The sequence below is a fragment of the Neopsephotus bourkii genome, unplaced genomic scaffold, assembly GCF_033783945.1.
Source record: "Neopsephotus bourkii isolate Nb327-2 ecotype Australia unplaced genomic scaffold, CSIRO-AGI_Nbou_v1 NB_567, whole genome shotgun sequence".
Taxonomy (NCBI): Eukaryota; Metazoa; Chordata; class Aves; order Psittaciformes; family Psittacidae; genus Neopsephotus; species Neopsephotus bourkii.
Genome location: NW_026901068.1, coordinates 841,369 through 865,920, shown reverse-complemented (window position 1 = coordinate 865,920; position 24,552 = coordinate 841,369). Strand labels below are relative to the sequence as shown.

Below are 24,552 nucleotides of genomic sequence, written 5' to 3'. Positions count from 1 at the left end.
CTGATCAGGTGGGTTTGCCCACCTTATCTCTTATGATAAAACAGACCACCAAGCTACACCCCTGTTGCTGATTACAGGTGCTGAGCTGCTGCGTTCTTGGCTTTACTGCTCTGCTGAGTTCCTGCAAGTGAGTTGTGGAACCTTGACTCCAGAGCAGCTGCTGCTAAAATGGGAGGGTGGCCTTTGACCAAATAGCTGTCTGATTTCCGAAGGCCTACAGCAGTGTACAGGCATTTCTGAAGATTCTGCCACCAGCCACTTCCTTGTCTCCTTTTAAATACTTACTTGAGTGAAGCAAGACAGAACCTAAGCACATACTGTGCTAAAGCCTTACTCTAGATGAAGGGCACAGAAGCATGAAGCAGTGAATTTAAAGAACCAAAGCAGCTGCAGACAAGCACACCTGAATTAGCCCACCCTTATGCTGGACTGCAGTAATTCTCTCTGTACTCCCCCTGCTTGGACAGGGACCAGAACTCTGAAGTCTGAGGGTTCCTTTCTCTTCCCTCTTTTTCTACCCAGGTGAGCACCAATAGGAAGAAGCAGAATGTGCTTTTGCTAAGCTAATACTGTTTTTTACAGAAAGCCTTGACACTTGGCAATGCTTGCTGCAGGGAGAACTAGTGCAGGGGAACAGCCCATAGCACAGCCTAGGCAATCATTCCAGAAAAGATGGCGGGATAAGATTGTTTTTACACGGCTTGAGTATGTGCTTACAAATTATGATTGAGGATAATGAACTCACGCAAGTCCCAAGACAGACTCTTCCATTAATGCTTGAGTCTCTTAGAATCTCTGTGTATCTGGTTGAGATGCTCTTGGGGGAAGAAAATGCATCAGAAGTCAGAAAGGCAGTTGGCAAAACTCTTTTCCCCTTAACTACCTGTAAGTAGAAGGTGTTTAAACTATGGTATTTCCTCACCAGGAAGGACAGCAGAGAAGGGAAGTATCTGAAAGACCGCACAGCTGTAACCAAACTGTTTTGCACACCTAATTAGGATGAATACAAGGTGAAAAGTGTGTGATCTGAGGCCACCATGTGCTCACTGTAATAGGGCATCTTTCAGAAACATACATAGAAATGTTAAACCAAACCACTGCTGAATCAGTGACAGGTGACCCTGACCCACATTAAACAAAACTGTAATGTTAATGTAGGAATCAATTCCCATGCACACGTGGTTTTCTGTCCACATTGAGGCATTTTATTGAGGTATAAACTTTGCAGAAGATGAGGTAACAATTTGCATAGGACTTACACAAAGTAACCACACTTCAAATTTACTTGGCATTAACTGCTGTATGTAGAGGACTGATAATTCCTGCTTCTAAGAGTCTCCTCGATGCACAGCTGTGTTAATGCTAGTGGTAGGACTGTGGAGAAGGCACAGCAGTTGTAGGTAATGAAACCAGTCAGATTGAAAATGCTTTTGTACAACAGTTACAGCTTCTTCTCACTGGTTTGAGTTAGAAATTACTGAGACAGACAAGGCTTGCTACAGTTTAACCTTGTCCCCAGCCGAATGTTCTTGTAGCAGTGCCAGTGGAGTGGGTGAGTGTGATTTTTTGTGTGTGTTTGGCTTTTTTTTTTTTTTTAAGAAAGCTTTATTGGAATAAAAATCCCCTGGTTGTCAAAGTAGTTCAAATTTGGCACTTGAGCTTTGTCAGACTTCCTACAGCTAAAACACGGCAGTCTGGGTAAAGATACATTCTTGTGTTTTCAAACGTTTCTCTTAAATACTTAAGTTCATGTTCTACTTCCTCAATTTCAGATTTTAAGAAATTCTATACACATATCTTTAGCATAGCTCCCCTGAAGCTTACCAAATTATTTCACTTTAGTCACGAAGCATATACAGGAAGTTTCCTGGGAGAAGTTCAGTTACCATTTCATATGTAGAACATTCCTTCTTGGTGAATGGTAATATTCTAAGACCCAGCAGGAATTCCTGCACAGTAAGAATTGTGATCTCATTAGAACTATACTATAAAATGTACACAAGCATATACAGAAAATTAACCAGAGAAACATCACTTGCCCGTTCAAAGTCCTTTTTCTAAACCAATTCAAAAAGATTATCAAAATACAAAACCAGCTTTAAAAAACAGCCTGAGGTAAGAGTTATATGCAAATAGCAATCTTTTTCTTAAAAAAATAGCTGTATTGAAATTCTAGGTACTTAGAAAGTTACTTACTGTCAATAAAAACTTTTACTAACAATTGTAAAGAGTACTTTAACTAATACAAAAGTATATAAACATTGTACACAGATCCAAAGTTAAAAAAGTACAATGCTGTACTTCCATTTCATTTAAAAATATATAGTTAGGACAATTCAACCTTTTACCATAGAGTTAACTGGCTTTGGATTAGCTGATACTGTTGGCCATGGAACAGTCAGCTAATTCTGCGTGCTGCTGGCTTTCAGCTTTGCTAGGACACGGTGCTTTACCGTGCCCATTTGCCTGAGTATGTCGTTGGCTGTAAAACAAAATGTAGGCTTGAGCCTTGCATACTTCTTCCATAGTGCACCTGTTGAGTTTCGAATCGTTGCAGTGTACCCAAAATCCTGCAGTGAAGAAATACAGCAAAAAGTCATCAGAACACTGATTTGAAGTCACTGCATTTTATTAAATCATGAATTAGTGTTCAGTCCCTTTTAACAAGTTGTGTACCAAGAGTACACTGTGTCAGTTGATGTAGTATATTTGCTTCTACGTTTTAAAAGCCCAGCTTAGCTTCCTCAGATTTACAAGACAGTTTATAGCTGGAACGTGTTTTAACAAACCAACACAAAAAGTGAACTGTTTTGGTCTACTGAACTGCAATTCTCATTCTAGGCACTTCAGCTACAAGTAGTTCCCTTTTGCTCTTGAGACAAGACAGTAAGCTGGTTCCTACCTCCTTCTGAATTGTAGCAGTAGGCAGTGTAGTGCCCTGAGCCAAATCCTTTCCCGTGATGCATTACCACAGCAGACAAGTCATAGATAAAGCAGTCGGGCAGGAGGGACTTGAGGGATTCTCTGCAGCAGTAGGGTTTCATGTTCAGCATTTGATCAAAATTAACATGTACGCCAATCTTCTCACGATGATTGCGTCCTGACCACCTGCAAAGTTCAGTCAAGTGAAAACTTAGTTTTTCTTAAAGAACACAGCATTCTGAATTATGCTTTAACAGAACAAGTGTCATCTTCACTGTTGTCTTTGTGTGTTAAATCAATGCTAATTTGCATGTGTTTTCCCTAGGCCTCTCCTTTATCTCTAGGCCTTTAAAATGTGTCTGTTGTACCTACTATTCTCATCTTCTGAAACATATGTCTTAAGATCTCGGTAATGGTGAGTGGGATGTCCTTCCCATGTAACATATCTCATTGGTATTTCTCATTTGTTGTATCTAATTTTCAGTTTCCTTTGTATTCAGGACAGACTCTGTACTACTGTGTGAACTAAAGAGTTCACAGAGATACAGTCTCCATTTCCTTACTCTCAGGCATTAATGTGTTTGGTTATATGAAGGTTATGTGAGACTTCCACTGAATACAGTCCTGGCTTGTACATTACTGAATATGGGCATTTACGCTACCTGAAGATAACAGAGTTCACAGCAAGGTTAGGAGGTTTTGACTTAAAAAGAAGGATGAAGTAATTTTGGTATTAAAATAACAAATAGTTGGAATCTAAAAGTCCATTTTCTACTTACAGTGTATCTTACTGAAGATTAAATTAAACAAGCAAAACAAATTGCTTATAACTATTTCTCATCATACTAGTAAAAGGAACTGAAACTGATGCTGAAAAACATAAAACCCAAACAAGGGAAGAGCAGGACTACCTTGGTCAGTTTGCAGTGCTGTTTGTTGTGATACTACTTACCTAAACCGTTTAAGGTGTAATCTGAGAACCCGAGGTAGTCGACACACCATAAGCTGCTTCTGAGCTTCTGTGAGTATAACTGGTTTAGAAGAAAACTTCCTTCGTTTTGCTGAGACCAAACACACAGATACACAATACAAATCTTGATAACAGCCTTGTGTTTCAATCTAAGGTTTATCCACCAAATTTGTGTGGCTCTAAATAGGATGGTATGTGGCCTCCTTAAAAAAGGATACACTCAGAGCCATTTTGCAAGAATTATTTTATGATACAAGTATAAAATACTTGTGGTCACTTAGGTTAGTCACCTTAATGTTCTTTGACTGGGAGTATCAGAATCCCCATTAGTGTGTGATCAGACTTTATCTAAGAGAAGCATCACACTTACAAAACATCCTTTGAATAATTCCATCTTCTAGGCAATGAGTAACAGATGTCAAGTGACCACACCAGGAACATGAGGAGAAGTTTGTTTGAAACATACTTTTAAGACTTTCAGTATTTTCCTTCTGTAGTAACTGTCACTTTACTTTGTATTTTACACATAGAACGTATGTATGAGTACATACTGCCTTTACTCACTGTTGCACTGATCACATGCATATATCTTTCCTTCCAAAGCTTCTGTTTCTGTAAACTTGGCCAGCATTTCTGTCAGCAGACACGGGTACTGAGATGACATCTCCTTGCCGTTGCTGTGATACCTCTCAGGAAACTCCAAGGACAGGTCCCAGAAAGGTTCTATTGTATTTGATTTATTGTCACAGGTAAGGCATGTAACCTGTAAAATGATATTTCACCAGTTGCTCACTCAAAAATGTACTAAAAAGAAGTAGGTTTCCCTAGAGGTAACTGATGCAACCAAAGAAAAAACAGTAATTTAACAAAAGAAATGATACACTTAATTTCTCTGAAGATCATGTCCAATACTGTTATCACGAACAGGTTAAGTGTTCTTATATTTGACTGAGAAACAAAAGCAGAGTCAAAATGGTCTGTCCAAGAGAAAGCAGCTGCTGGAGTCTTGTGAGTCCTTTCTCTTTTCCAAAAAGAAACACTCCAAAAGGAACATTTACATGAGAAACTAGTTTAGGTTAATAAAAAATAATAATAATAAATAATTAAAAAAAGAAACCCAAACCAAAGCAAACAAAAAAAAACAGCTGGGGATTTTAAAGTCATATCCTTCTTACTTTGTAAGTCTTCCAGGGAAGCCTGGATTAGGAAGCACACTTCTTCAAATTAAAATTAACAGGTAAAAATAATTTATTTCTTCTTTCAGTAAGTGGATCCATCGTCACACTAGGGAAAGGACAAGCAGTAAGACAATGTAAATAAAATGTCAAGAAGTGAGTCAACCGGGAAAATGCAGGTAATAAAGCGGGGGACAATTAATTTATTATAACATCCAACAGTCAGGAAAATAGAAGAGCTGCTGCTTTTAACTAAAGCTGTAACTACAACATATTAGGTGTTGATTTGCAGTGCTGTCTTCTAAAAGCCAGCTCCAGCTGCTTCTAGAAGAGCATCCCACCATTTAAGTCTTCCTCCAAAGAGCCTTCACCCTTCCACGATTCATGTGGATGAATAACTCCTGCTACCAGCTGAACCTGTGCGGTTGTGAATCTCCATTTAGACTGCAACAACCATAGTTCATAAAGGCTATAAAGAATTACCAGTAAGCTTGTGTGTTTGAGGCTAAAATAACATTCACCTTGGTATGTGCATTACAGCAAAGTACAACACAAAGCCGAAGAGGAATTACTTGAATTTTCTACTGTTAATGTATTTATTTGGCTTCTAAGGGGCAGTTGACCACTAACTCGAGCAGCTCTAACCTCACTGCTCTAGAAAAGACACGTTCCTAAAGTAAGCTGAAGTTTAATAAGGCTCAGATAGGAATCTTTGACAGAACTTCCATAAGCATCCAGCATGCTGCCACCCTCTTCCCCAACAATTAAACTTTCCCACCAAAGGACTAAAGGAACACATACACCTGATATTTGCTAATAAACAGGCTTAGTAGTAAAGAAATTTAAATCCATGAGGTATCAAAATAATACTGTTATTTCACAGGCATGCCTTTATCTTGCTGTTCACCATAAATTCAGTGTATTCTCTTCAGTTAGGTTAGTTAGCTTACACAACTGTGAAAACACACTCAGTTTTGTTCAACAGCTCCTTCATTTTCCTCTGAAGGTTACCCTGCTTTGTCTGTTGTGTTTGCCATGATTATTTACACAGGGACAGATCTGTCACCTTGTGACACCTTCCTCCTTCTTGTGAGTCATTATTTAATGCATTCATCACTTACAACAGCTAATACACTATCTGTACATTAGCTCCTTAATGCGCGGGTGTATATTTGTGTACCAGTGCATGTGTTTAGCAGTGGAGTTAGGAAAGCTGATAGCTGCTTTAAGTTCTTAGAAGAAAATGCCACTGTCTTGTTCTTAGAAAACCAAATTCAAATTTACATGGCAGAAAAGAGAAGAATGTTCTGTTTTAATTTACACCAACAGGAGCTTCTTTTGCAAGTGCTAACATCTGGCAGCATTTCAAAGCCACAAAATATTAGCAACTCAGGGCTGGAATCTGAACTTGGAGACAAAATGGTATGTTTGGCCACAGTTCAAGCTAACTCCAGCATAAACACAGAAATGACTAATAGATTTCTGCTGTACAAGTGGGTGATTTTGTAGAGCCTGAAGTTTCTTTAATTGACGAGTTACTTAAGAATTTGCTGCATGTGAATGCACACTGAAGATTAACAGGCTCAGGATGAAGTACATACATGAACTCAGTACAGATAATTTTAACAAGTTCTTAGGTTTTAAATTTAGTGTGTAATTGTTAATAATCTAAGTTATTTTAAGATGCTCTCTCCCAACTGGTTACTAAGTACTATCGCAAAGAAAAAGAAAAAAAAAAATAATCAATCCAGCTTCTAAATTTTGCCTTTCAATAAAACAGAAAAGATAAACTGATGCTTCTCATCTCATCACGCAACTGTGAGCAAAGCTGATTTATGTTAACAATATCCCGTTCTGATACAGAGTTGCACTTACTTCCTCAAATCGAAGACAGCCCTCTTCATGACACTGCAGTGAAGTTACACTCTTAAGAGTCCTCAGATTTGTCTACTTGCCAACAGCCAAGTAACCTGATGTATTTGGATAAGGATACATCCAACCGTATCAGCCCTCTGCACAAAGTGCTCCTGTACACACTCACACTCCATGGTAAATGAGGGCTGGAACAAAGATTGCAAGTATTTTTCTTAGCCAGGCCTGAGCTTACACACTGGATTACTCAACAAGTGGAAGGATCCCTACCCTTCTCTGGAATTCATCTGCACTGGCCTGTCCATCAAGATGGGCTTTACAATACTGCCATCACTTCTCTGTCTGTCCTAAATGAGATGAATTCCTTTATCCTGGACTCCACTACCATTCACACTGTGCAACCAAGATTTTCTTTTTACATGAAAAGTACTGCAATGGTATAAACTGCTCAGAAATTGGCTCAACAAGATGCAGGATTCTAATGAAAAATAAAAAAACACAAAATATGAATGTAAAGGAGTGGCAAAAACTTTCTGCACCTGTCCAATGTAACTTCTTATGGTGTGAGTATGCACAACAGTAACAGGGAAGAGAGTTTGCTCTAGCAATCTGTTAGTGACATGTATCTTCTTATGACTCTATTTTCTCTAGCAATCTGTTAGTGACATGTATCTTCTTATGACTCTATTTTACAAATTCAGAGTTTGATTTCACCTCCCCATTGTATTCCACAATTGCTATTTTAAAAAGCCTTACTGCTGTAATTTCTAACAAAGCTAAATGAGAAGTTTACATTAGAGCAAAGTTAAGTAAATTACTGGTTTTAGCCAGTCTGAAATCTCTACCGTATGTTCTGCCCTGACCACCCGCTCATGCCTTCAAACACGGGTACTATATGCAATTGTTTGGTTAAAGCTCACTATTCAATCATGGGCCAAAGGCCAGGCTGAAAAGAGCTGGATCAGATTGCTTGATTCAAGCTAAGCATGGAGGCCACTCAGACAAGCATCACTGCACCCACAATAATTTGATGGACAGCCACTGCCCCAGATGGCATTCAGCTTAAATGCAGCTAAAGAAAATAGTTAACATATTGCTGCAGAAGAAGCCAGCTCCATTACTAACTGTTCTGCCTGTTTTTCCTGCACTTGCATGGAAGGAAAACAAATGTTACCACCTCTGCTCTAATTCCTGTTTGTTTCTCAAGAACAGTGAGGTGGTCAATCTTATTGTTGTGCTTTCACTACTGGTTAAGTATTCACTATGACACATACATACAAAGAGTAGCAATTTTTCCACAACAACGTAATCAAAACAGAAGAGGATTTCTAGAATACTGCTGTAACATGGAAATCCTCATGACAGTCCATACTGTATTTCTTCAGTTATTAAAAAAATACATTTTGTAGCAATGAGCATACAGCATCATCAAATGATCTCTATCTATGTAACAGAGTAACATAAGCATACCCACAGTGAACCATAGTCTGTGACTCAATGGCCTCCTATAGATTAACTTAAAATGTCACCTTATTTTAGTTGGAAAGCAACTTGACAACCATTTTGTGGTTCAGGCCACACATAAAAATAGAGATTAGTATTGGAATATAGCAATCGGTATACAGGTTGTGGATTGGTTTAAGTGCAAATCCTCCTATTTCGTACCCAAAGTTCTCATAGTTTTAAATAGTCTATCCAGTGGGAGACTTAATACCCAGTGCTGCACAAGTCATCCTCAGTATCCTCCCCCACACCGTAACTTACAGCATACAACCCACAACTGAAGGCCTTTATATAACCCAAAGATTGCACATTTCCTCTTCTCTCTGTCCTGAAATACACCAGCTGAGCAACTAAATAGAGAAGACTTTCAAGGACAGGCACTGGCTTTTAAAACTTTAAACAGTTTACATACTACATACATTGGTTAGAACCTACTTTACTCTCTGGTCTTGGCATATTCATTTCTCTGAGCACTGCACACTGCTATTCTGCTCTGCTGAGCAAAACCAGGAGGAGGCATTTTGCACAGATTCCATCTTAAACATGATCAGGAAGTAAACAAGCCATTTGTGTTTTGCTTTGGGTTTTTTTCATTATCCCCAGAGATATCAAAAGCTGGTTCTTACCTGGCATTGCTATAATAAATGGTGTATTATTAGCAAAAAAATCTCACAGCCAAAGACAGAGGAGGACATGGTAACTAATCACAACTTTGCTGTAGAGGAAACTGGCTAAATCAGCAAAGCCACTGCTCTTCACTTTCACTGCTATGTTTGGTGTTGCTGTAACAGAAATCTAGAAAAAGAGCTCCACCTAAGGCACCACCTTCAAAAGCAGTGGAATCCTCACAGAGCCTTTAAAAAAACACCCCAAAACAGTCTCTAAAGGGTTCCTTCAACACTCCATGAAGATGCTAAAACATCATTGTCTAGGTATTTCTTTGATCATTTACGTTAAATTTTAATTTACTCAACAGCACTCTATATAAAGAAATCAGCAAGTACTTACCACTTTGCAATATGCAACATTAACTCTTCTCCTTTAATGAGGTGCCTGAGCAGCTTTCACATAAATCCAGACAAACTTTATTTTTTCCATGTCCCTTATGGGGTCTTTTCTAGCCACACAAAACACCAATTGCCCTTCTTCTGCTTGCCTTAAATTAGAAGATATCCCTGACTAAACCCTAAGACAGAGGGAACTCCTGATGATGTTACAAACAAGGCCGTTCATCTTTGAAAGGTCCTGGCAATGTCATGGCAATCAGGGGAGGACAGGAAGAAAGCAAGTGACACTTGTGTCTTCAGGGAGATGGATCTGGAGAGTTACAAGTCAATCAGCATCACCTTGATCTGTGACAAGGCTGATGGAGCAAAACTTGGAAACCATTTCCATAGTTATTAAGAATAAGATGATGACCGGGAGCAGCCACCATGGGTTTACAATGGGAAAATTACTCTTGACCAACCTTATAGGCTTCTTCCAACAATGAGATGACTGGTACACATAACCAGTGGATGAACGGAAAACAGTGGATGTTTATCTTAGCATTCAGTGAGGCTTTCAGCACTGTATTGCATAACATCCTCACAGAAAAAATGAAGTGCAGGCTAGATAAACTGATGGCCAGGTGGACTGAAACCTAAGTAAGCTGTCAGGTTCAATGGGCTGTGGACAGCAGCATGAAATGCTCAGCAACTAGTGGTGTACCCCAGCGGTCAATAATGGGGCCAATTCTTTTAAAACTCTCAACAAGATTGCAGCTGACACAAACCTAGGCAGTGCCTGATGCACCACTGCCTCTTGCTGTCATCCAAGGGAGCAGGACAAGCTGGGAAATGGGCTACCAGGAATCTCCTGCAGCTCAACAAAGGGAGGCTCCACATCCTGTGCCTGGGCAGGAATAACCCTGGGCACCCTCACAGGCTGGGAATGGCTGGCGAAACAACCCCACCATGAGCCAGCAACACTGCATTGAGCAGAGCATCCCAGCAGATAGAGGGAGGTGAGCCCTTCCCTCTCCTCAGCTCTGGTGAGACACAGCTGAAGTGCTGGGTCCAGTGCTGCATTTCCCATTACGAAATACAGACTTACTGGAGTGAGTCAGAGGGCAAGGAAGATGGTGAAAGGGCCTGAAGCATCTGACCTGTGAGGAGAGGCTGACAGAGCTGGGGCTGCTCAGACTAGAGAAGGGAAGCTCAGGGCAGATTTTATCCTTGTGTATGGACACCTGATGGGAGGAGTAAAGAAGACTGAGCCAGGTGCCCAGTGTCAGGATAAGAGGAAACTGGCACAAACTGAAACACAGGAGGTTCCACTCAGGGAGAAGAAACTGTTTTTACCGTGAGGATGGTCTAGCAGTGACACAGGCTGTCAGCAGAGGTGGTGGTGTTCCTACCCTTGGTGCTACTGGAGACCTGCCTGGCTGTTCTGGCTGTCTAAGCAGAGTTGGATAAGATGATATCTTGAGGTCCTTTCCAACCTCAAGAAATCCATGTGTGCATGCATGTGTATATGTGCATGTGTACAAGTGTATGTGAACCTAACTGTCAGGAAGTCATCATTAAAATGACAAATGAAAGCCAAGCAACTGAGGAAAGACAAACAATGTCTGGTAACAGAAGAGTTTTCTAAAGTAGTAATTTGCTCTTCAGCAACTATTTTAACAATTTATTTTGTTATTATAAGGTTCATTATACCTTTACATATCTTAACACACAAAATTCAGAATACTAAGAAATGCAATAATATCAGTTATTATTTTAGCATTATTTAAGAGTAGGTAAAAATATTCATAATCAGTATTTTATTCCTGCCATATGTCATGGCAAGAGGCCTATCTTGATCTTTAGGAAGTTTTTAAGGTTTTACCAACACAGTGGTAGAAGTTTTACGAAGGTAGTGTCCAAAAAGCATGAGATAAATGAAACACCCACTGTCTCTTTTCTGTAGTAATTACCACTTCTTAGTTCTAGAAATATTCATTCTATATGGGTTGAACTGGGGACAGTTACACTGGGCAGCTCTTCAGGGACATATATGTGCTATACTCTGATGCCATGAGTGTCTCCAAATCAGCCATATCAGAAATACATTTTTATTCTTTCACCATTTTTTGACATCTTGATTGACTCTTTGTGAATACTAAAATCTTCAAAAATACCATCTAAAATGGCCCTCTTAACTTCCAAGCCACCAAAACCTGCATAGTCCATGTTTTCCAAAGGGTAAACTAGTTAAAAAGCTGAAACTCAAGAGGCAAAAGCTGTGTCTACACTTTTTTTTTTTTTTTGTCTACAAGGTTGACTGATGCCAACCTCATGAAGTTTAACCATGCCAAGTGCAAGGTCCTACACCTGGGTCAGAGCAATCCCAGGCACAGCTACAGGCTGGGCAGAGAAGAGATTCAGAGCAGCCCTGCAGAGAAGGACTTTGGGGTGCTGGTCGATGAGAAAATGAACATGAGCCAGCTTCAGTGTGTGCTTGCAGCCCAGAAAGCCAACCACATCCTGGGCTGCATCAAAAGGAGTGTGACCAGCAGGTCAAAGGAGGTGATCCTGCCCCTTTATTCTGGTCTCATGAGACCTCACCTGGAGTATTGTGTGCAGTTCTGGTGTCCTCAGCGTAAAAGGGACATGGAACTGTTGGAACAAGTCCAGAGGAAGGCCACGAGGATGATCAGGGGACTGGAGCACCTCCCATGTGAAGATAGGCTGAGAAAGTTGGGGCTGTTCAGCCTGGAGAAGAGAAGGCTGCGTGGAGACCTCATAGCAGCCTTCCAGTATCTGAAGGGGGCCTATAGGGATGCTGGGGATGGACTCTTCATTAGGGACTGTAGTGATAGGACAAGGGGTAATGGGTTAAAACTTAAACAGGGGAAGTTTAGATTGGATATAAGGAGGAAATTCTTTACTGTTAGGGTGATGAGGCACTGGAATAGGTTGCCCAGGGAGGTTGTGAATGCTCCATCCCTGGCAGTGTTCAAGGCCAGGTTGGACGAGGCCTTGGGTGATATGGTTTAGAGCGAGGTGTCCCTGCCCATGGCAGGGGGGTTGGAACTTGATGATCTCAAGGTCCTTTCCAACCCTAACTATTCTATGATTCTAAGATTTTACCTGCATTCAGTACCTGCAAATTTCCTAGATCTCCTAGGCTAGCTTCCAACATCAGCTAGATTGTCTAGATCACCTTTCACAAATACTTCACACTAGTTTCCCTTGTCTTATTCCCTTCTCCCCTCCCACCCCCACCTACAGGGCATCCAGACATAAATTCTAATACTGGTGTAACTACACATGCCAGAGTTTTTGCTAGTATGATTTCTGTAGACGTCAGGAACCCAGTTTTCCCAAAGCATTGCTGAAAACTTACATTTACTTTGGAAGCTGAAATCTGCTATTCCAAATTCTGCACTTTTAAAAATGTACCTGCCCAATTCCTTGCTTAATGTGGACAAAGGTTGAAATAAATACTTAAAAAAAATGTTGTATACTGTGCTATTTAGCTGGGACCATTTAAAAATCATAAGCCAAAAACTTCTAGAGAGAAATGATAGCTAACCTACTGGAGCTCTTGAAGTGTACTTCAAAGATCTGTTGTGGATCAGTATGGGTCAGTTTACCACTGGCACATAACTTCACAGTGCAGTGTTTTGTCCTTTCCCACTGAAGGACTGAGGACAGATGGCAATGGATACCTTCTACAAAAGTACAGGCACTGAGAGATTGGAAATAACTGGGATTTTAACAGACATATTTGCACCTTCTTACAATTCTAGGGGGGTTGAGAGGAACAAGGTTTACAAGATACAGACTCCTTTGCCCAGGAAGTGCTATAGCACAAACTTTCTCCAGGCAGTCACTGAAGGAAAACTACAATGTGATAAGGAAGTAATAGAAGGGAAGGAGTTTGTAGCTACATATCCTCTTCTTTACCTGCCTTAGATGTACTGAGCATTTAAGTTTCACAGTTTGTACTGCACAGTAAAAAGCTGTAATCATATAAATGATATTGAAGTACATAAATAATAATGAATTTTTTAGAAGTCAAGAGGCGATCCACTCATGCTATTCCTGGAGTGACTCATTACTTAGTCTGGTATTCCATAAAACAGTAAAAGATTTCAAGTAGTAGTTGAGGAAGGCTTACTTTAAATTAGCTGAGAACATAACAAAACAAAACCAACACGTATAAAATAACTGGTTTGATATCACCTAGCTATCTAAAAGTAATCTGCAGAAGATTCTCACACACCCAATTTTCACCTTTCTTAATCTTATATCCTAAATTCAGTTAATGCTGAACCAGCAGACATTTAAAAAGTAACAAACTGATGGCAACTTCAGGATTATAACTTCCCTTCAAGTTAAATGTAGAGCTAGAAACAAGCTAAATGTTTGATTGTACGTGTGAAAGTAATGTGAAACCTAGGTAAACATACAGCTTATCTGCATTGTAAGTGATCCTCTGTGTGTACTCTACCAAGAGCAGTTAACAGTATTCCTGAGGTTTGAAGGTCAAGAGGATTGACTTGACTGCACTTGTATCTTACTGAATCAAATATCTACAACTGATATTTTCAGTACAAAGGCACAGTATCATAACTTTTTTAGTGATTCCAAAACAAAAGGCAACTGCTCACAGAAGCAATCCTCCCCATTCCCCTTCTTCACTGAATTAAGATGTAGCTTATTAAACCCTCCAGACTAAAATCCCATTCTGTTTTAATAAATGTTTTAAATAAATAGCTTCAACTATCTTCTACAGAGAAACTCTAATACTGTTACAGCTTATAGGTAGATAAACTAAGCCTACAAAGGAAAAGCGTATATTCCTTTATTTTAAGAGCCAACATTGTCAAAGCCGTGATGCCACAGCAAGAAGTCTTTCATATTTTTCTTCAGTCCTACATGGACATTTTCTTGCTTTTTTAAATTTCATTATCACAGTTTGTGCCAAACACAAACACCTAGTGAAATCATGATGCAGGAGTCTTGTAGAGGAAAGTAACTGCCTAATACAGTTTTTAAAGCTCATCCTGTCGTTGCGAATACCAGGCACTGTAATCATTAAGATAACCTGAATATATTTTATCAAAGAGGAAATTTACATCTTCAGGGGTTGCCATTTGTTTTTATTACTTATCATGTTCAAAAATGCTAGTGAAGACTAAACTGAATCAAAAGTGGCAAAAGACAAAGAGAACATTAGGAGGTACTGTTGGACACTGTCTTTGGGAGCTGCCTAATGAGCCAGGGAGAAATTATTACAGATAACCTCAATACTCTTTTCCTTGCTCTTCTCACTTGAGACATTCTGACGTTCATTAAGGCTGTATTTTGCACACAGACACTGACCAGCTGCGGTAGAAGAGTTGTGTGTGGTAGTCACAGAAATCACAGGACAGCTCAAAACTGTTTAATTCCCTTTCAGTCTTACTTGATGACACTTGAGTGAATTCTCACTACTCTCCTCCCTAGTTTCAGGAAGGTAGGAAGGTTTCTAGTCACAAGCCTTTTCAAAGCTCAAAACGTGTGAAAGAAGTGGTACTACTGAAATAATGCTTGTGTCTTCAAAGCCTTGAAAATTCTTCCAAAAAATAAATCCTGTAAGGCTTGAAATGCAACCAAAGTTTGTCAGTATACTTAAGCAATTATTTTGTTTTACTAACAAAGTTACTCTTTTGGAGAGGAATGTGATTTTCAAACAGAAAGCTTTAGTAATATACTAGACACTGCTATCAGATCAACCCTGATACAAGATATGTTAACTACCCTGAGAAAAGGAAGCATACCAACAGAAATGCTCTTACACTGGGCCAAATGCAAGTTAGAAGATGATCTGATTTTAGCAGCAGATACAACAGTTTTGACTAGTTACGCAAAAGCCAGCATGACCTAATGTTTACAGATCTCTTGGCAATAAAACAATCTTACCTTAGTCAAAAAATACTTGGATTTCTAGCCTCACATACTAAAACATGAAACCATCAAACAGTCAGAACAATGGGAACATCCACCTTTTTGTTAATTTGTGTTAAACCTCTTCTCCTTTACACAAGGTATCCATTGAATGCTTCTGCACTCCCTCTGTAACATGTGCATGCACACTGAACATAATTCCACGGGGGCAAGACTTTCTCAGCCTCCATTTCTGCTGCACTGCAATTAGTTTTTAGATTAATTCAACAGAAAGCAGCATTTGTTTCCTCAGACCGTTCTCGGACATTTGTACATGCACAGCTGGGACATGCATAATTGTAACTGGACACACCAAAGTACTTAACAGGAAGCCAAGAAGAAAAGAAAAAAAAAAGAGTAGCTGGGCAGTAAAATGGAAAGCAGCCATTGCCTCCCCCCGCCAAATTTGGTTCCTGTGTTGACAGAGCCTTCTGAATCTTTGTGGTGTAAACAGAGAAGCATTAGTTTTCCCATTATGACATGCAATTACTCTGTAATAATGAATCTCAAATTCGTGAAATAATACCCTGCTTGACATCCATTATCTGTTTCCACTTAATCAAGATTTAATAGTTTTCTTAACACCTTTTATCTAGTATTACTAGACGGATAAGCTAGATACCTAAAACTGTAACTTCTTCGTTCCTAGCAGTGAGTTGGTGTTTAATAGCAAAGACTGGTATTTCTCAGTAGTTGCAAAGGTATGCTTTAAAATAGCAAATTTAACACTTTTATGTGATTCTTCTACTGAAAGTTGCAGGAGTACCCAGATGACCTTTCTACTGAAATTGCGCGTATTATGTCCTCCTCATCCTTCCTTGTACTTACAAATGTATTAACCTTAGAAGTATGCCCATCGCTGACCAGTGTAAATCTGTACCTGCAAATCATTACACACCTTAAAAAACTCAACTCATAAAACATACCTGACTTAACAGCTGTCCATGAAAAACGTTGTTAACCACATTCAAAACCTGTTTTATAAGTTTTCTTTGAGAAGCAGGGATGAGAGCTGGGTATCTGGTCCCCGTAGTCTCCAGTTCCTGCTGCACTTTATCCAAAAGTTCACAAAGAAATTCCTGAGCATCTTGTTGAGCATATCCTCTGAAGGCTGGAATTAGTCTCCACACAGAATGAAGCATGGCAAAAGGAGACACCAGTGCCCACTTGCCAGACCACATAACTTGGAACAGAGTATGCAGCTCATGACAGAGGGAAATATGCTTTGAACTGGGCTCCCTGCGCTGAATAAGTTCCATATTTCTAGTTTTTGATGCTCCTCCACTTAATCCAGAGGATGAACTAGGCCTCCTCACAGAAGATGATCCCTTTATTTTCTCTTGGTTCTCGTTCACATGTAATGCTGAGGCAGCTATTGACAGGTGTTTAGTTGAAGATCTGGTTTTGCCATTGGTTGCTCTTGCCAGCAGTTCCTGAGTTTGGTTGAGATCAAGCTTTAAAAAGCATTCTCGAAAAATAAGTAAGTGACTTAATACCTGCAGGATAGAATTCATATAGCAAGTATTGCCCAGGTTTCTCAGTCCTGTTACCCCTGGAGTCACCGTGGGCCTTCGTTTCATTGGAGAGTCACTTGTTTTATTCAATCTTATTTCATCTGAGGTATAGGTTTCTTTCAACTCTGCTGCAGATTTTGCATTCCGTGATGTTTTTTGCAGGCAGGGTGCTGATTTTGAGGACATTCTAATCTGATTTTGTAAACGACTGCTCTTTCTTGGAGGCATCTTTTCCATCTCTGCTTTCAACTCACGCTTCCGTTCTTGTCTTCTCTTCCTAGCTTTCTCCTTTTTTTCCTCTTCTTCTTCCAGATGCCTTTCTTCTTCCAAAATCTTTTTTCCAGTAGGTGTCACCTCAAGCCAGGATCTGAATACTTTCCCCAGGAGTGCACGCCGTCGGTGCCAAAGAGCTGTGAACATGCGATCTTCATTACGAAGCAAGGCTTGGGCACCACCATGTGAAAGGTAAGAATCATCACTTGTACCCATAGAACGCAAAGTCCTCCCACTTCGAGTAGTGCAGTCATAGTTCTGACTCTTGATTGCACTTAATGTACTTCGCAACAGTTTTAAATCACCAGTTGCATTATCATTAAGAACATAATCATCGCAGAGATAACAGAAAACATACAGCTCATTGACTTCCAATGCCACCGGGTGACTGCTCTCCTGAAAGTGCTTTAGTGCATGTTCTTCAATGTATCTTCCACATGCCACATGTGAGCAGCTGAGGCATGCCCAGATAGATTCGGTAGTATTGCAGTCCACACAATGCCATTTCTGAGGATTGAGAATGGAGTGATCTTGGGCCAGTCGCAGACGTCCTATGTGCTTACACTTATCCATTGTTAAAACTGAAATTGCAGAGATATGCTGGCAAAACACATCATCCAAACTATTTCTTGTCCATGGTATTTCAATCTGCAACTAAAACATACATATATATATATATATAAAAATTGCAGTTCATTAATACACAACTATCACTTACATTGTCAGTATATCAAATTTAGACCTGAGGTTAAGACCATGACTGCCATCCAACTGAGTCCCACCAAATACATAAAGACAGTCAGTTCTGTATAGCCACAATCAACATCATCAACAGCATTTCAACATTCATACTAAACGGTCTTCATACCACTGCTTATATTCCCAGCACCTCTGGCTTGAGACTGAGCATACTAGCTACATTTTAGATTAGGCCTGCTTTTTCAAAGGCGCACTGATTTAGTTAAGACACTGTTACAGAGTCTGGATACAAACACAGCTGAAAATGGGACAGTTCGTCCAGAGAAGCTGTGGATGCCTCAGCCCTGGAAGTGTTAAGAGGACGGGGCTTTAAGCAACCTGGTTTAGTGGAAGGTGTTCCAACCCCCCACTGCAGAGGGGGGTTGGAACTAGATGACCTTTTAAGATCCTTTCCAATCCCAACCATTCTGTGATTCTAAAATGTTCCTATTAATTCTACCCCTAAGCATACAGGTGCAGAAGTGCAAAGTTCAGTTAAATTTATTATGTTTACACAGTGCCAACAGTTCAGACAAATGAGGCTTTATTACAACGCAAACCCTTAATTAAACCACACCTTTAATTAAATCACTGCACCTTTGTGCTCAGAGAAGCCCATTATACCAGCGCTTTCTACAATGACGTATCATCAGTAAGTGCGTTTTAACATGTCATTTTAACACCTCTGAAAGAAAGAGTGACCTGGAAAAGCAGAACTTTATTTCCTCATAAGATAGAAATTCCATTAGATATCATACCTCAGTTGCTGCAAACTTTCTAAAAACCTTCATTTTGAACAGATCTTTCTAGTCCGTGTCTCCAAAAAATCGTCTAAAAATTTGGCTAGCACTGGTTTACAATCCTTTAATAAGATTATGTGGTAGCATCTATTTGTTCAAAGCTGAAGTATTTGCTTTCTCCTATAAGGTGCATTTACCTAAAACAAACAGGCAGGCTCTGACTAACAAAAATTAAAGAGACAGTGATTCATTCTTTATGTTTTACCATCTTTCTACTACCTCTAGTTGAGAGATACTATCTAGAGAAAAATGATGTGTCAGGAAGTGATTATGTTTGATGTGGGGTGTTTGCACCCAGGATGTCACTGACTAGAAGGGCTAAATAGCACACAGCAGCAGTATTGTTATGCACAGGACTTGCCAGATGAAACAGTTAATCCATCTGGAGAGTAGCAAGGGTTTGTCAAATATCCATGATACGCCAAGAGACAAGTTACACCATTACAGATGCATGCATACTGTAGACCTGGCCCAGGCTGTATAATATCAAGGTCCAGGATTCTATATTTTACAGAGAAGTAAATGATGCTACAAAAATACTGAGTGACTTAGACAACTCTGGATAGAACCCAAAAAATTCTATTCCCTCTGTTAACCTTAAATATGCTAACATTGCTCAATTTTTACAGTTCTGAAATGCACAAGAATAGGTTACTCAATTTAGAACAGATGTCAACATTAGAGTAAGCATTAGCTTGAGGAAACCCTAATATACAGTGACAAAACACCACTAAGGAAGGAAAATGGGTAAAAAGTTGCAGCTGGATAGGAAAGGAGTTTTAATTTTCATCTGGTACTTGGATAAAAGCTGTAGTTAAAAGATTCAACCAATAAAATACCTTTGCTTGGTTAACTGGCCCACAGCTACTGTCATTTTAACATGTTACAATACAGATACCAGCATAAGAGCTGTAATAACTCTATGCACATAATCAGCATCCAGCATTGCATGTGTTGCATAGGTCTTATTCTATGATACAGGAAAGGTTGTGCCAGCTGTAGTGAAACTAGTAAGGTATACACAGTTTTACGTACCTGTATTAATCATTCTCATTCAACTGGAGAGTTGTCTCCAGCCGATGCTCACTGCACTGAAGAATTTCAAGCACCATGACCTCTGGGTACCCATTCAGCAATTCCCAGATTAAGTACCAGCCACAGCGTTATTATGGGAGGTTGAGATCCCTTGTGTGCTATGGTCAACAGATGACAAAAATAATGGCTTGCTGAACTTTTTCAGCTTGCTAGCATCTGTAACATTCACTCCTCCTGATAGGCAGTCTTTTATAATTTGCTTTTTATTCTGTCTTTATAAACAAGACCACTAGTGCTATCCCATGTCTTCTCTTAGCCTGACAACCTGTTTCCTCCCAAAAGAAAGTTCAAAGCTGAGCTTTTATAAAACTGATAAAATTCACATAAATTTAAAGAGGTGAACTATGTATGTTAATTCCTCCTGGACTAATAAAGTATCTATGCAAAGCGTGCTGCAAGAATTAACTATGTTAGACAGGATTTTAAGAGACAAGACTAATCTTCCTGGGTTTGGCCTAACAGGAATAGCTTCTCCTGCATAACATATTAGTAACAGACCTTGCCAGCAGTCCAGAAAAGAACACTAAAGCCTGCCTTCTCACAGGGCTGTCACACATAGCAATGCTGTCAGTAAAGAGGGGTCTGTCAGGCTGACTCTTTCTGATTTTGTTAGAGCCACTGTGTAAACACTTTGCCTTATTTTTCCTTTCTTTTAATACTATATGGTCAGAAAATCTCGCTTTCTCTATTTTAAAGATGTTATCAAGAGTGAAACTACTGACATGCCTCAATGCAAGCAGACACCGGACTGAGGACAAAAGCAGTTTGCTGATTTCAGAATGACCACTGTGTAAACCAGGGTTGCACAATCAAGCTCTTCATGCAAAAGCAACACGATTCTACGAAAGCGCAAGATCAGCGCCTTGAAGAGAAAACCCTAAAACCCCAGCTCCCCCACCAGTAACCAAGCCAGCATGACATTTTCCCACCTACGTAGATGTGTGGAGAAAGGAGACAGGGTGGAAGGGGGAGGGGGAGGAAATATCTTGGCATGGGAGAAGGCTTTCTTTGAAGAAAATGTGAGGAAATCAGGACGCAGAGTTTGGTCAAAAAGACATATCTGAAAAAACCGACAAAAAAGCTAAAAGTACAAAACTGAGACCAAGAAAACTTCAGCTGAAAGTCAAGAAGCACACTGACAGCATGAATATTTTAAGAGGTGGAGCACCAAGACTACAGCAAGGCACAGAATTTAGAAACATTACCTCTGAACTAAGACCTGGCAAGACTTGGGGAAATAACAGGAGTGAAATGACAGACAATGGTGAAAGACACATAAAAAATACTGCAGACTCATTTTTATGCCTAGTAGAAAGTAGCAGCTGGAATAAAATAGTACAAGCAAATACTCCAAAAACGTTAAAATCCCATAAAGTTATTCAGCGCTAGTTTCTGCATTCTTCTCTTCCAAGGTTCAGTTCTGTGCACACACACAAAGAAACCGTGAATTAGTTGACCAGCACGTCAGAGATCAAGCCCCCCTGTGTTCTCAGCACAGACCTGAGCTGAAGTAGTAAGCAAAATAAGTACTAACATACAGAATACCACTACTTAAAGCATTAAATTGTCTGGGAAAATAGATATACAAAAGTCTTTTCTTGTGCCAAAGTTTCACAAGCTAGAAATAAAGATATAAGGCATAGGATTTTTTTTTTTCACTGAACCATATTTCAACCTTATTGATGTGCTTGTTTCCTTAGTTTCACTAAAGAATGGCTGGCAAAATGTACATTTTGGGATAACTCATGAGCTGAAAAAGTACTCGATGTCAAAACGTAACAACTTAGAAGCCAAGAAAATAGATGGTTTTCTTCCATTTGTGTTCCATGTAAACAAGAAATTAAGATTCATCGTCACAGCTGTTAAATTTTAAAATTGTAACTCTAAACATAAACAAAAGGAAATCTTTTCCCCTTAAGTCACTACTTCCGTAATTAATTACTTGGCAAGTAAGTGAAAAACCAGTTTATCTCAAGCGTTAGACTAGAAATGCAGTACACAGTTTTACTAATATACACACACACCCACGTGTGTGCTCGTGTGTCCCGTTAATGTTCTGGCTTTTACATCAGTTGACAGTTTACCAACTGATTCCACCAGGCTCAGAGTGCCTATTTAATATCTAAAAAAAAAAATAATAAAAATAAATATTGTGGCACTTGAACCCCTAAATATGGTAACCAGAAGGCAGATGTACTGCTTTACTGCTTTCTTAAGCAGCATTTTCCTTTTGATTTTTTTCCTGAAGAAAACAACCCAACGAAACACTGATGTGGAGACGCCAAGTCCTGCAGGCGTAACAGCGAGACTTAAAAATCAAAGCAGCACTTCAAAAGGAAAGTTTGTAAATTATTTCCGATTTTTAACAAAGCAGCCTCCCAGCCTCCTTTCTCTGGAGCTGTACTGAGCATTATTTAACTTTTTTCCTCCCCCCTTTTTTTTTTATGTCGGCTAAGGAACGTCTATGCAATATGCTGCCTAGAAGTAGCACTTAACAGCAGACACCGGTACGGCACTACACTTAGTGTCTCTTACAGCGAATAACCGCGCATTTCCTGCAGTGGAGAAATCAAGGTAAACAAACAATTCAGACTGAAGCACTTTCACAAACGCACGAAAAACACAGCATTTCTTGTTAGCCTGGATACACTAGACGGTTCTTCCCATTTAGAAAAACAAGCACCTCTGACCGCTCTGACAGCTCCTCGGACAACGCCTGGCTCCTGTGCCGAGAGCCCTGGCAAGCAAAGACGCTCCAGCCAAGTTGGCCCACGGCTGGATGCAGGACTACAGGCGTGCCCACAACCGTTTCGGTAGGAAGGTCCAGCGTTCCCCACCACCCCGCGACATGGCGCGACTCTTCGCCTCGACAACAAGGGGCACTTAGGCGATCCGAGCGGGTCACCGCCACCCTCTCCTTCTTCCACTCCTCCGCGCGTTGTCCCTCACCTCGACGCCCTTCCGACCCCTCCGGGACGGGTGAGTGGCCCGAGCACCGCGCAGGAGCCCCCCATCCGCCACACAGCGAGCGCGACGGGACGTCTCCTCAGCCGGAGGTCCCTCACCGGAGCCGTTGGAAGGGCCACAGCTCCCTCGCTCCCGCCCCGGCGGCTTCCCCGGCCCCGCGCCGTGCCCGCCTCACCCCCGCGGCAACAAGCGCCCACTCCTCAGGTGCCCCTCCGCGGGCACAGCACAGCCGCTCCCCAACGGCAGGGTGCTGCTGCCGCCGCCGAGCACCTGCCCCGCGGGGCTTCCGCCGGCGACTCCGGGCGCTGGAGTGCTCGCAGAGCCGTCACCCCTCTCCCGCCGGCCGCCCCCGCACGCACCCGTCACCCGCCGCTGCCGCCATCTTGGGCGCCCCGAGCCGCAGCCTCCTCGGAGCGGCCCCTCGGCGACGTCAGCGCCGCGCGGAGGCCGCCACCCCACTGCGCAACCCCCCCCGTCCCGGCGAGGGGAGCCCCGAGCGCGCCGCGCCCCAGCCCCCTCAGGCACCGCCGCCCGCCCGAGCTGTGCACCCCCTTCACCCTCGGGCACCCCCCGCGGCAGCCCCGGGCCGTGCCGCCGCCCCGCACCCACCTGCTGAGCGCGGGGCGGGAAGTGCCGATCGCCATGTGCCGGCGGCGGGTCTGTCACCAGATTTGTAGTGGCAACCGAAGTCCTTCCCACGTCTCCTCCCACCTCCCCCGCCGGGCAGAGCGGGCCGGTCCTGCGGGGCCGGGCGCAGGAAGGCGGGCGGGGAGCGGAGGGGCAGCTGCCCTGGCTGTTGGGGCTTAGGCCGGCCGGCGTTGGGAGCCGGTTCCCGAGGCACCGCTGGGCTGCCGCTGCCCCCGGCCTGTGCCCGTAGGACACCTGCTTGCGGCGCGTCCGTACCCCGCAGGAAAGAAGAGGGGTCTCAGGCGTCCCCTCGGCGGGTTTTCTTACTTTCTTTCCTACGTTTCACTCGTGTTTTGCCCTTGGTGGCATCGCTCTTGTTTGGCCGGGAAATGACCTCTGTCTGCATTTCCTCAGGCAGGCTAAGAGCAGCTGGCACCTCTGGTCCCGGCCTCGCCGCAGCCTGGGGTCTGTCTGCCAAGGCACACGGTCGAACCACACCGCAGAGAGGATCTCAGCGATGAAACTCCTCTACATCTCTGTGTGCACGTTGTTTGTAGAGACTTCTGCAAGGCAGCTCACACGAAAATAAAAGTTCTTATCAGGCCCTGTTACCCACGTATCAAGTGCTTTTTCAGTCTTGGGTTTCATTACAGAAACTTAAATAGGCAAAAACTTGTAAAATCATATCCTGCAGATGCCCTGTTTCATGAATTTGAAGCATCTTTACACCTGCCCTTTTAAAACTCAACTTTCTGCAATGCAGACAGCTCTTTTTAGCTGCTTTCCAGTTCTGCCTGTCCTGAATTGAGCTAGCTTAGACTTGCACACACCCAGAAAGACTGTGCAGTGTTGCTAGTGATTGCGGAAGGTGGTCACGGGGGGTGTGTGCTGCTTCTTAGCCACTATAAACAAGTAGTGGTTTGATGCACAGTGTGAGCACTTAGAATCATAGGATGGTTTGGGTTGAAAAAGACCTTAAAGCTCATCCAGTTCCAACCCCCTGCCTTAGGCAGGGACACCTTCCAGCAGACCAAGTTGCTCAAAGCCCCATCCAACCTAGCCTTGAACACTGCCAGGGATGGGGCAGCCACAACTTCATTGGGCAGCCTGTGCCAGTGTTTCACCACCCTCACAGTA

At 41.7% G+C, this 24,552-nt stretch overlaps 1 protein-coding gene across 4 annotated transcripts; it reads right to left on the bottom strand.

Annotated features, from left to right (window-relative positions):
- Positions 1–1,182: 1,182 nt before the first annotated feature.
- USP44 (ubiquitin specific peptidase 44) lies at positions 1,183–23,670 on the bottom strand. Of its 4 annotated transcripts, none has more exons than XM_061351252.1 (6): positions 23,398–23,670; positions 16,328–17,842; positions 4,457–4,655; positions 3,875–3,983; positions 2,903–3,108; positions 1,183–2,570 (listed from the first exon to the last, which is right to left on the bottom strand). In XM_061351252.1, exons 2-6 carry the CDS (start codon positions 17,759–17,761, stop codon positions 2,371–2,373), a joined length of 2,148 nt encoding a protein of 715 aa, XP_061207236.1. In that variant the 5' UTR covers positions 17,762–17,842; positions 23,398–23,670; the 3' UTR covers positions 1,183–2,370. The 4 variants fall into 4 exon arrangements, with proteins under 4 accessions (XP_061207236.1, XP_061207234.1, XP_061207235.1 ...); XM_061351250.1 differs by lacking the exon at positions 23,398–23,670 and adding an exon at positions 23,148–23,272; XM_061351251.1 differs by lacking the exon at positions 23,398–23,670 and adding an exon at positions 22,771–23,138 and having other exon boundaries at positions 3,875–3,953.
- Positions 23,671–24,552: the final 882 nt, after the last annotated feature.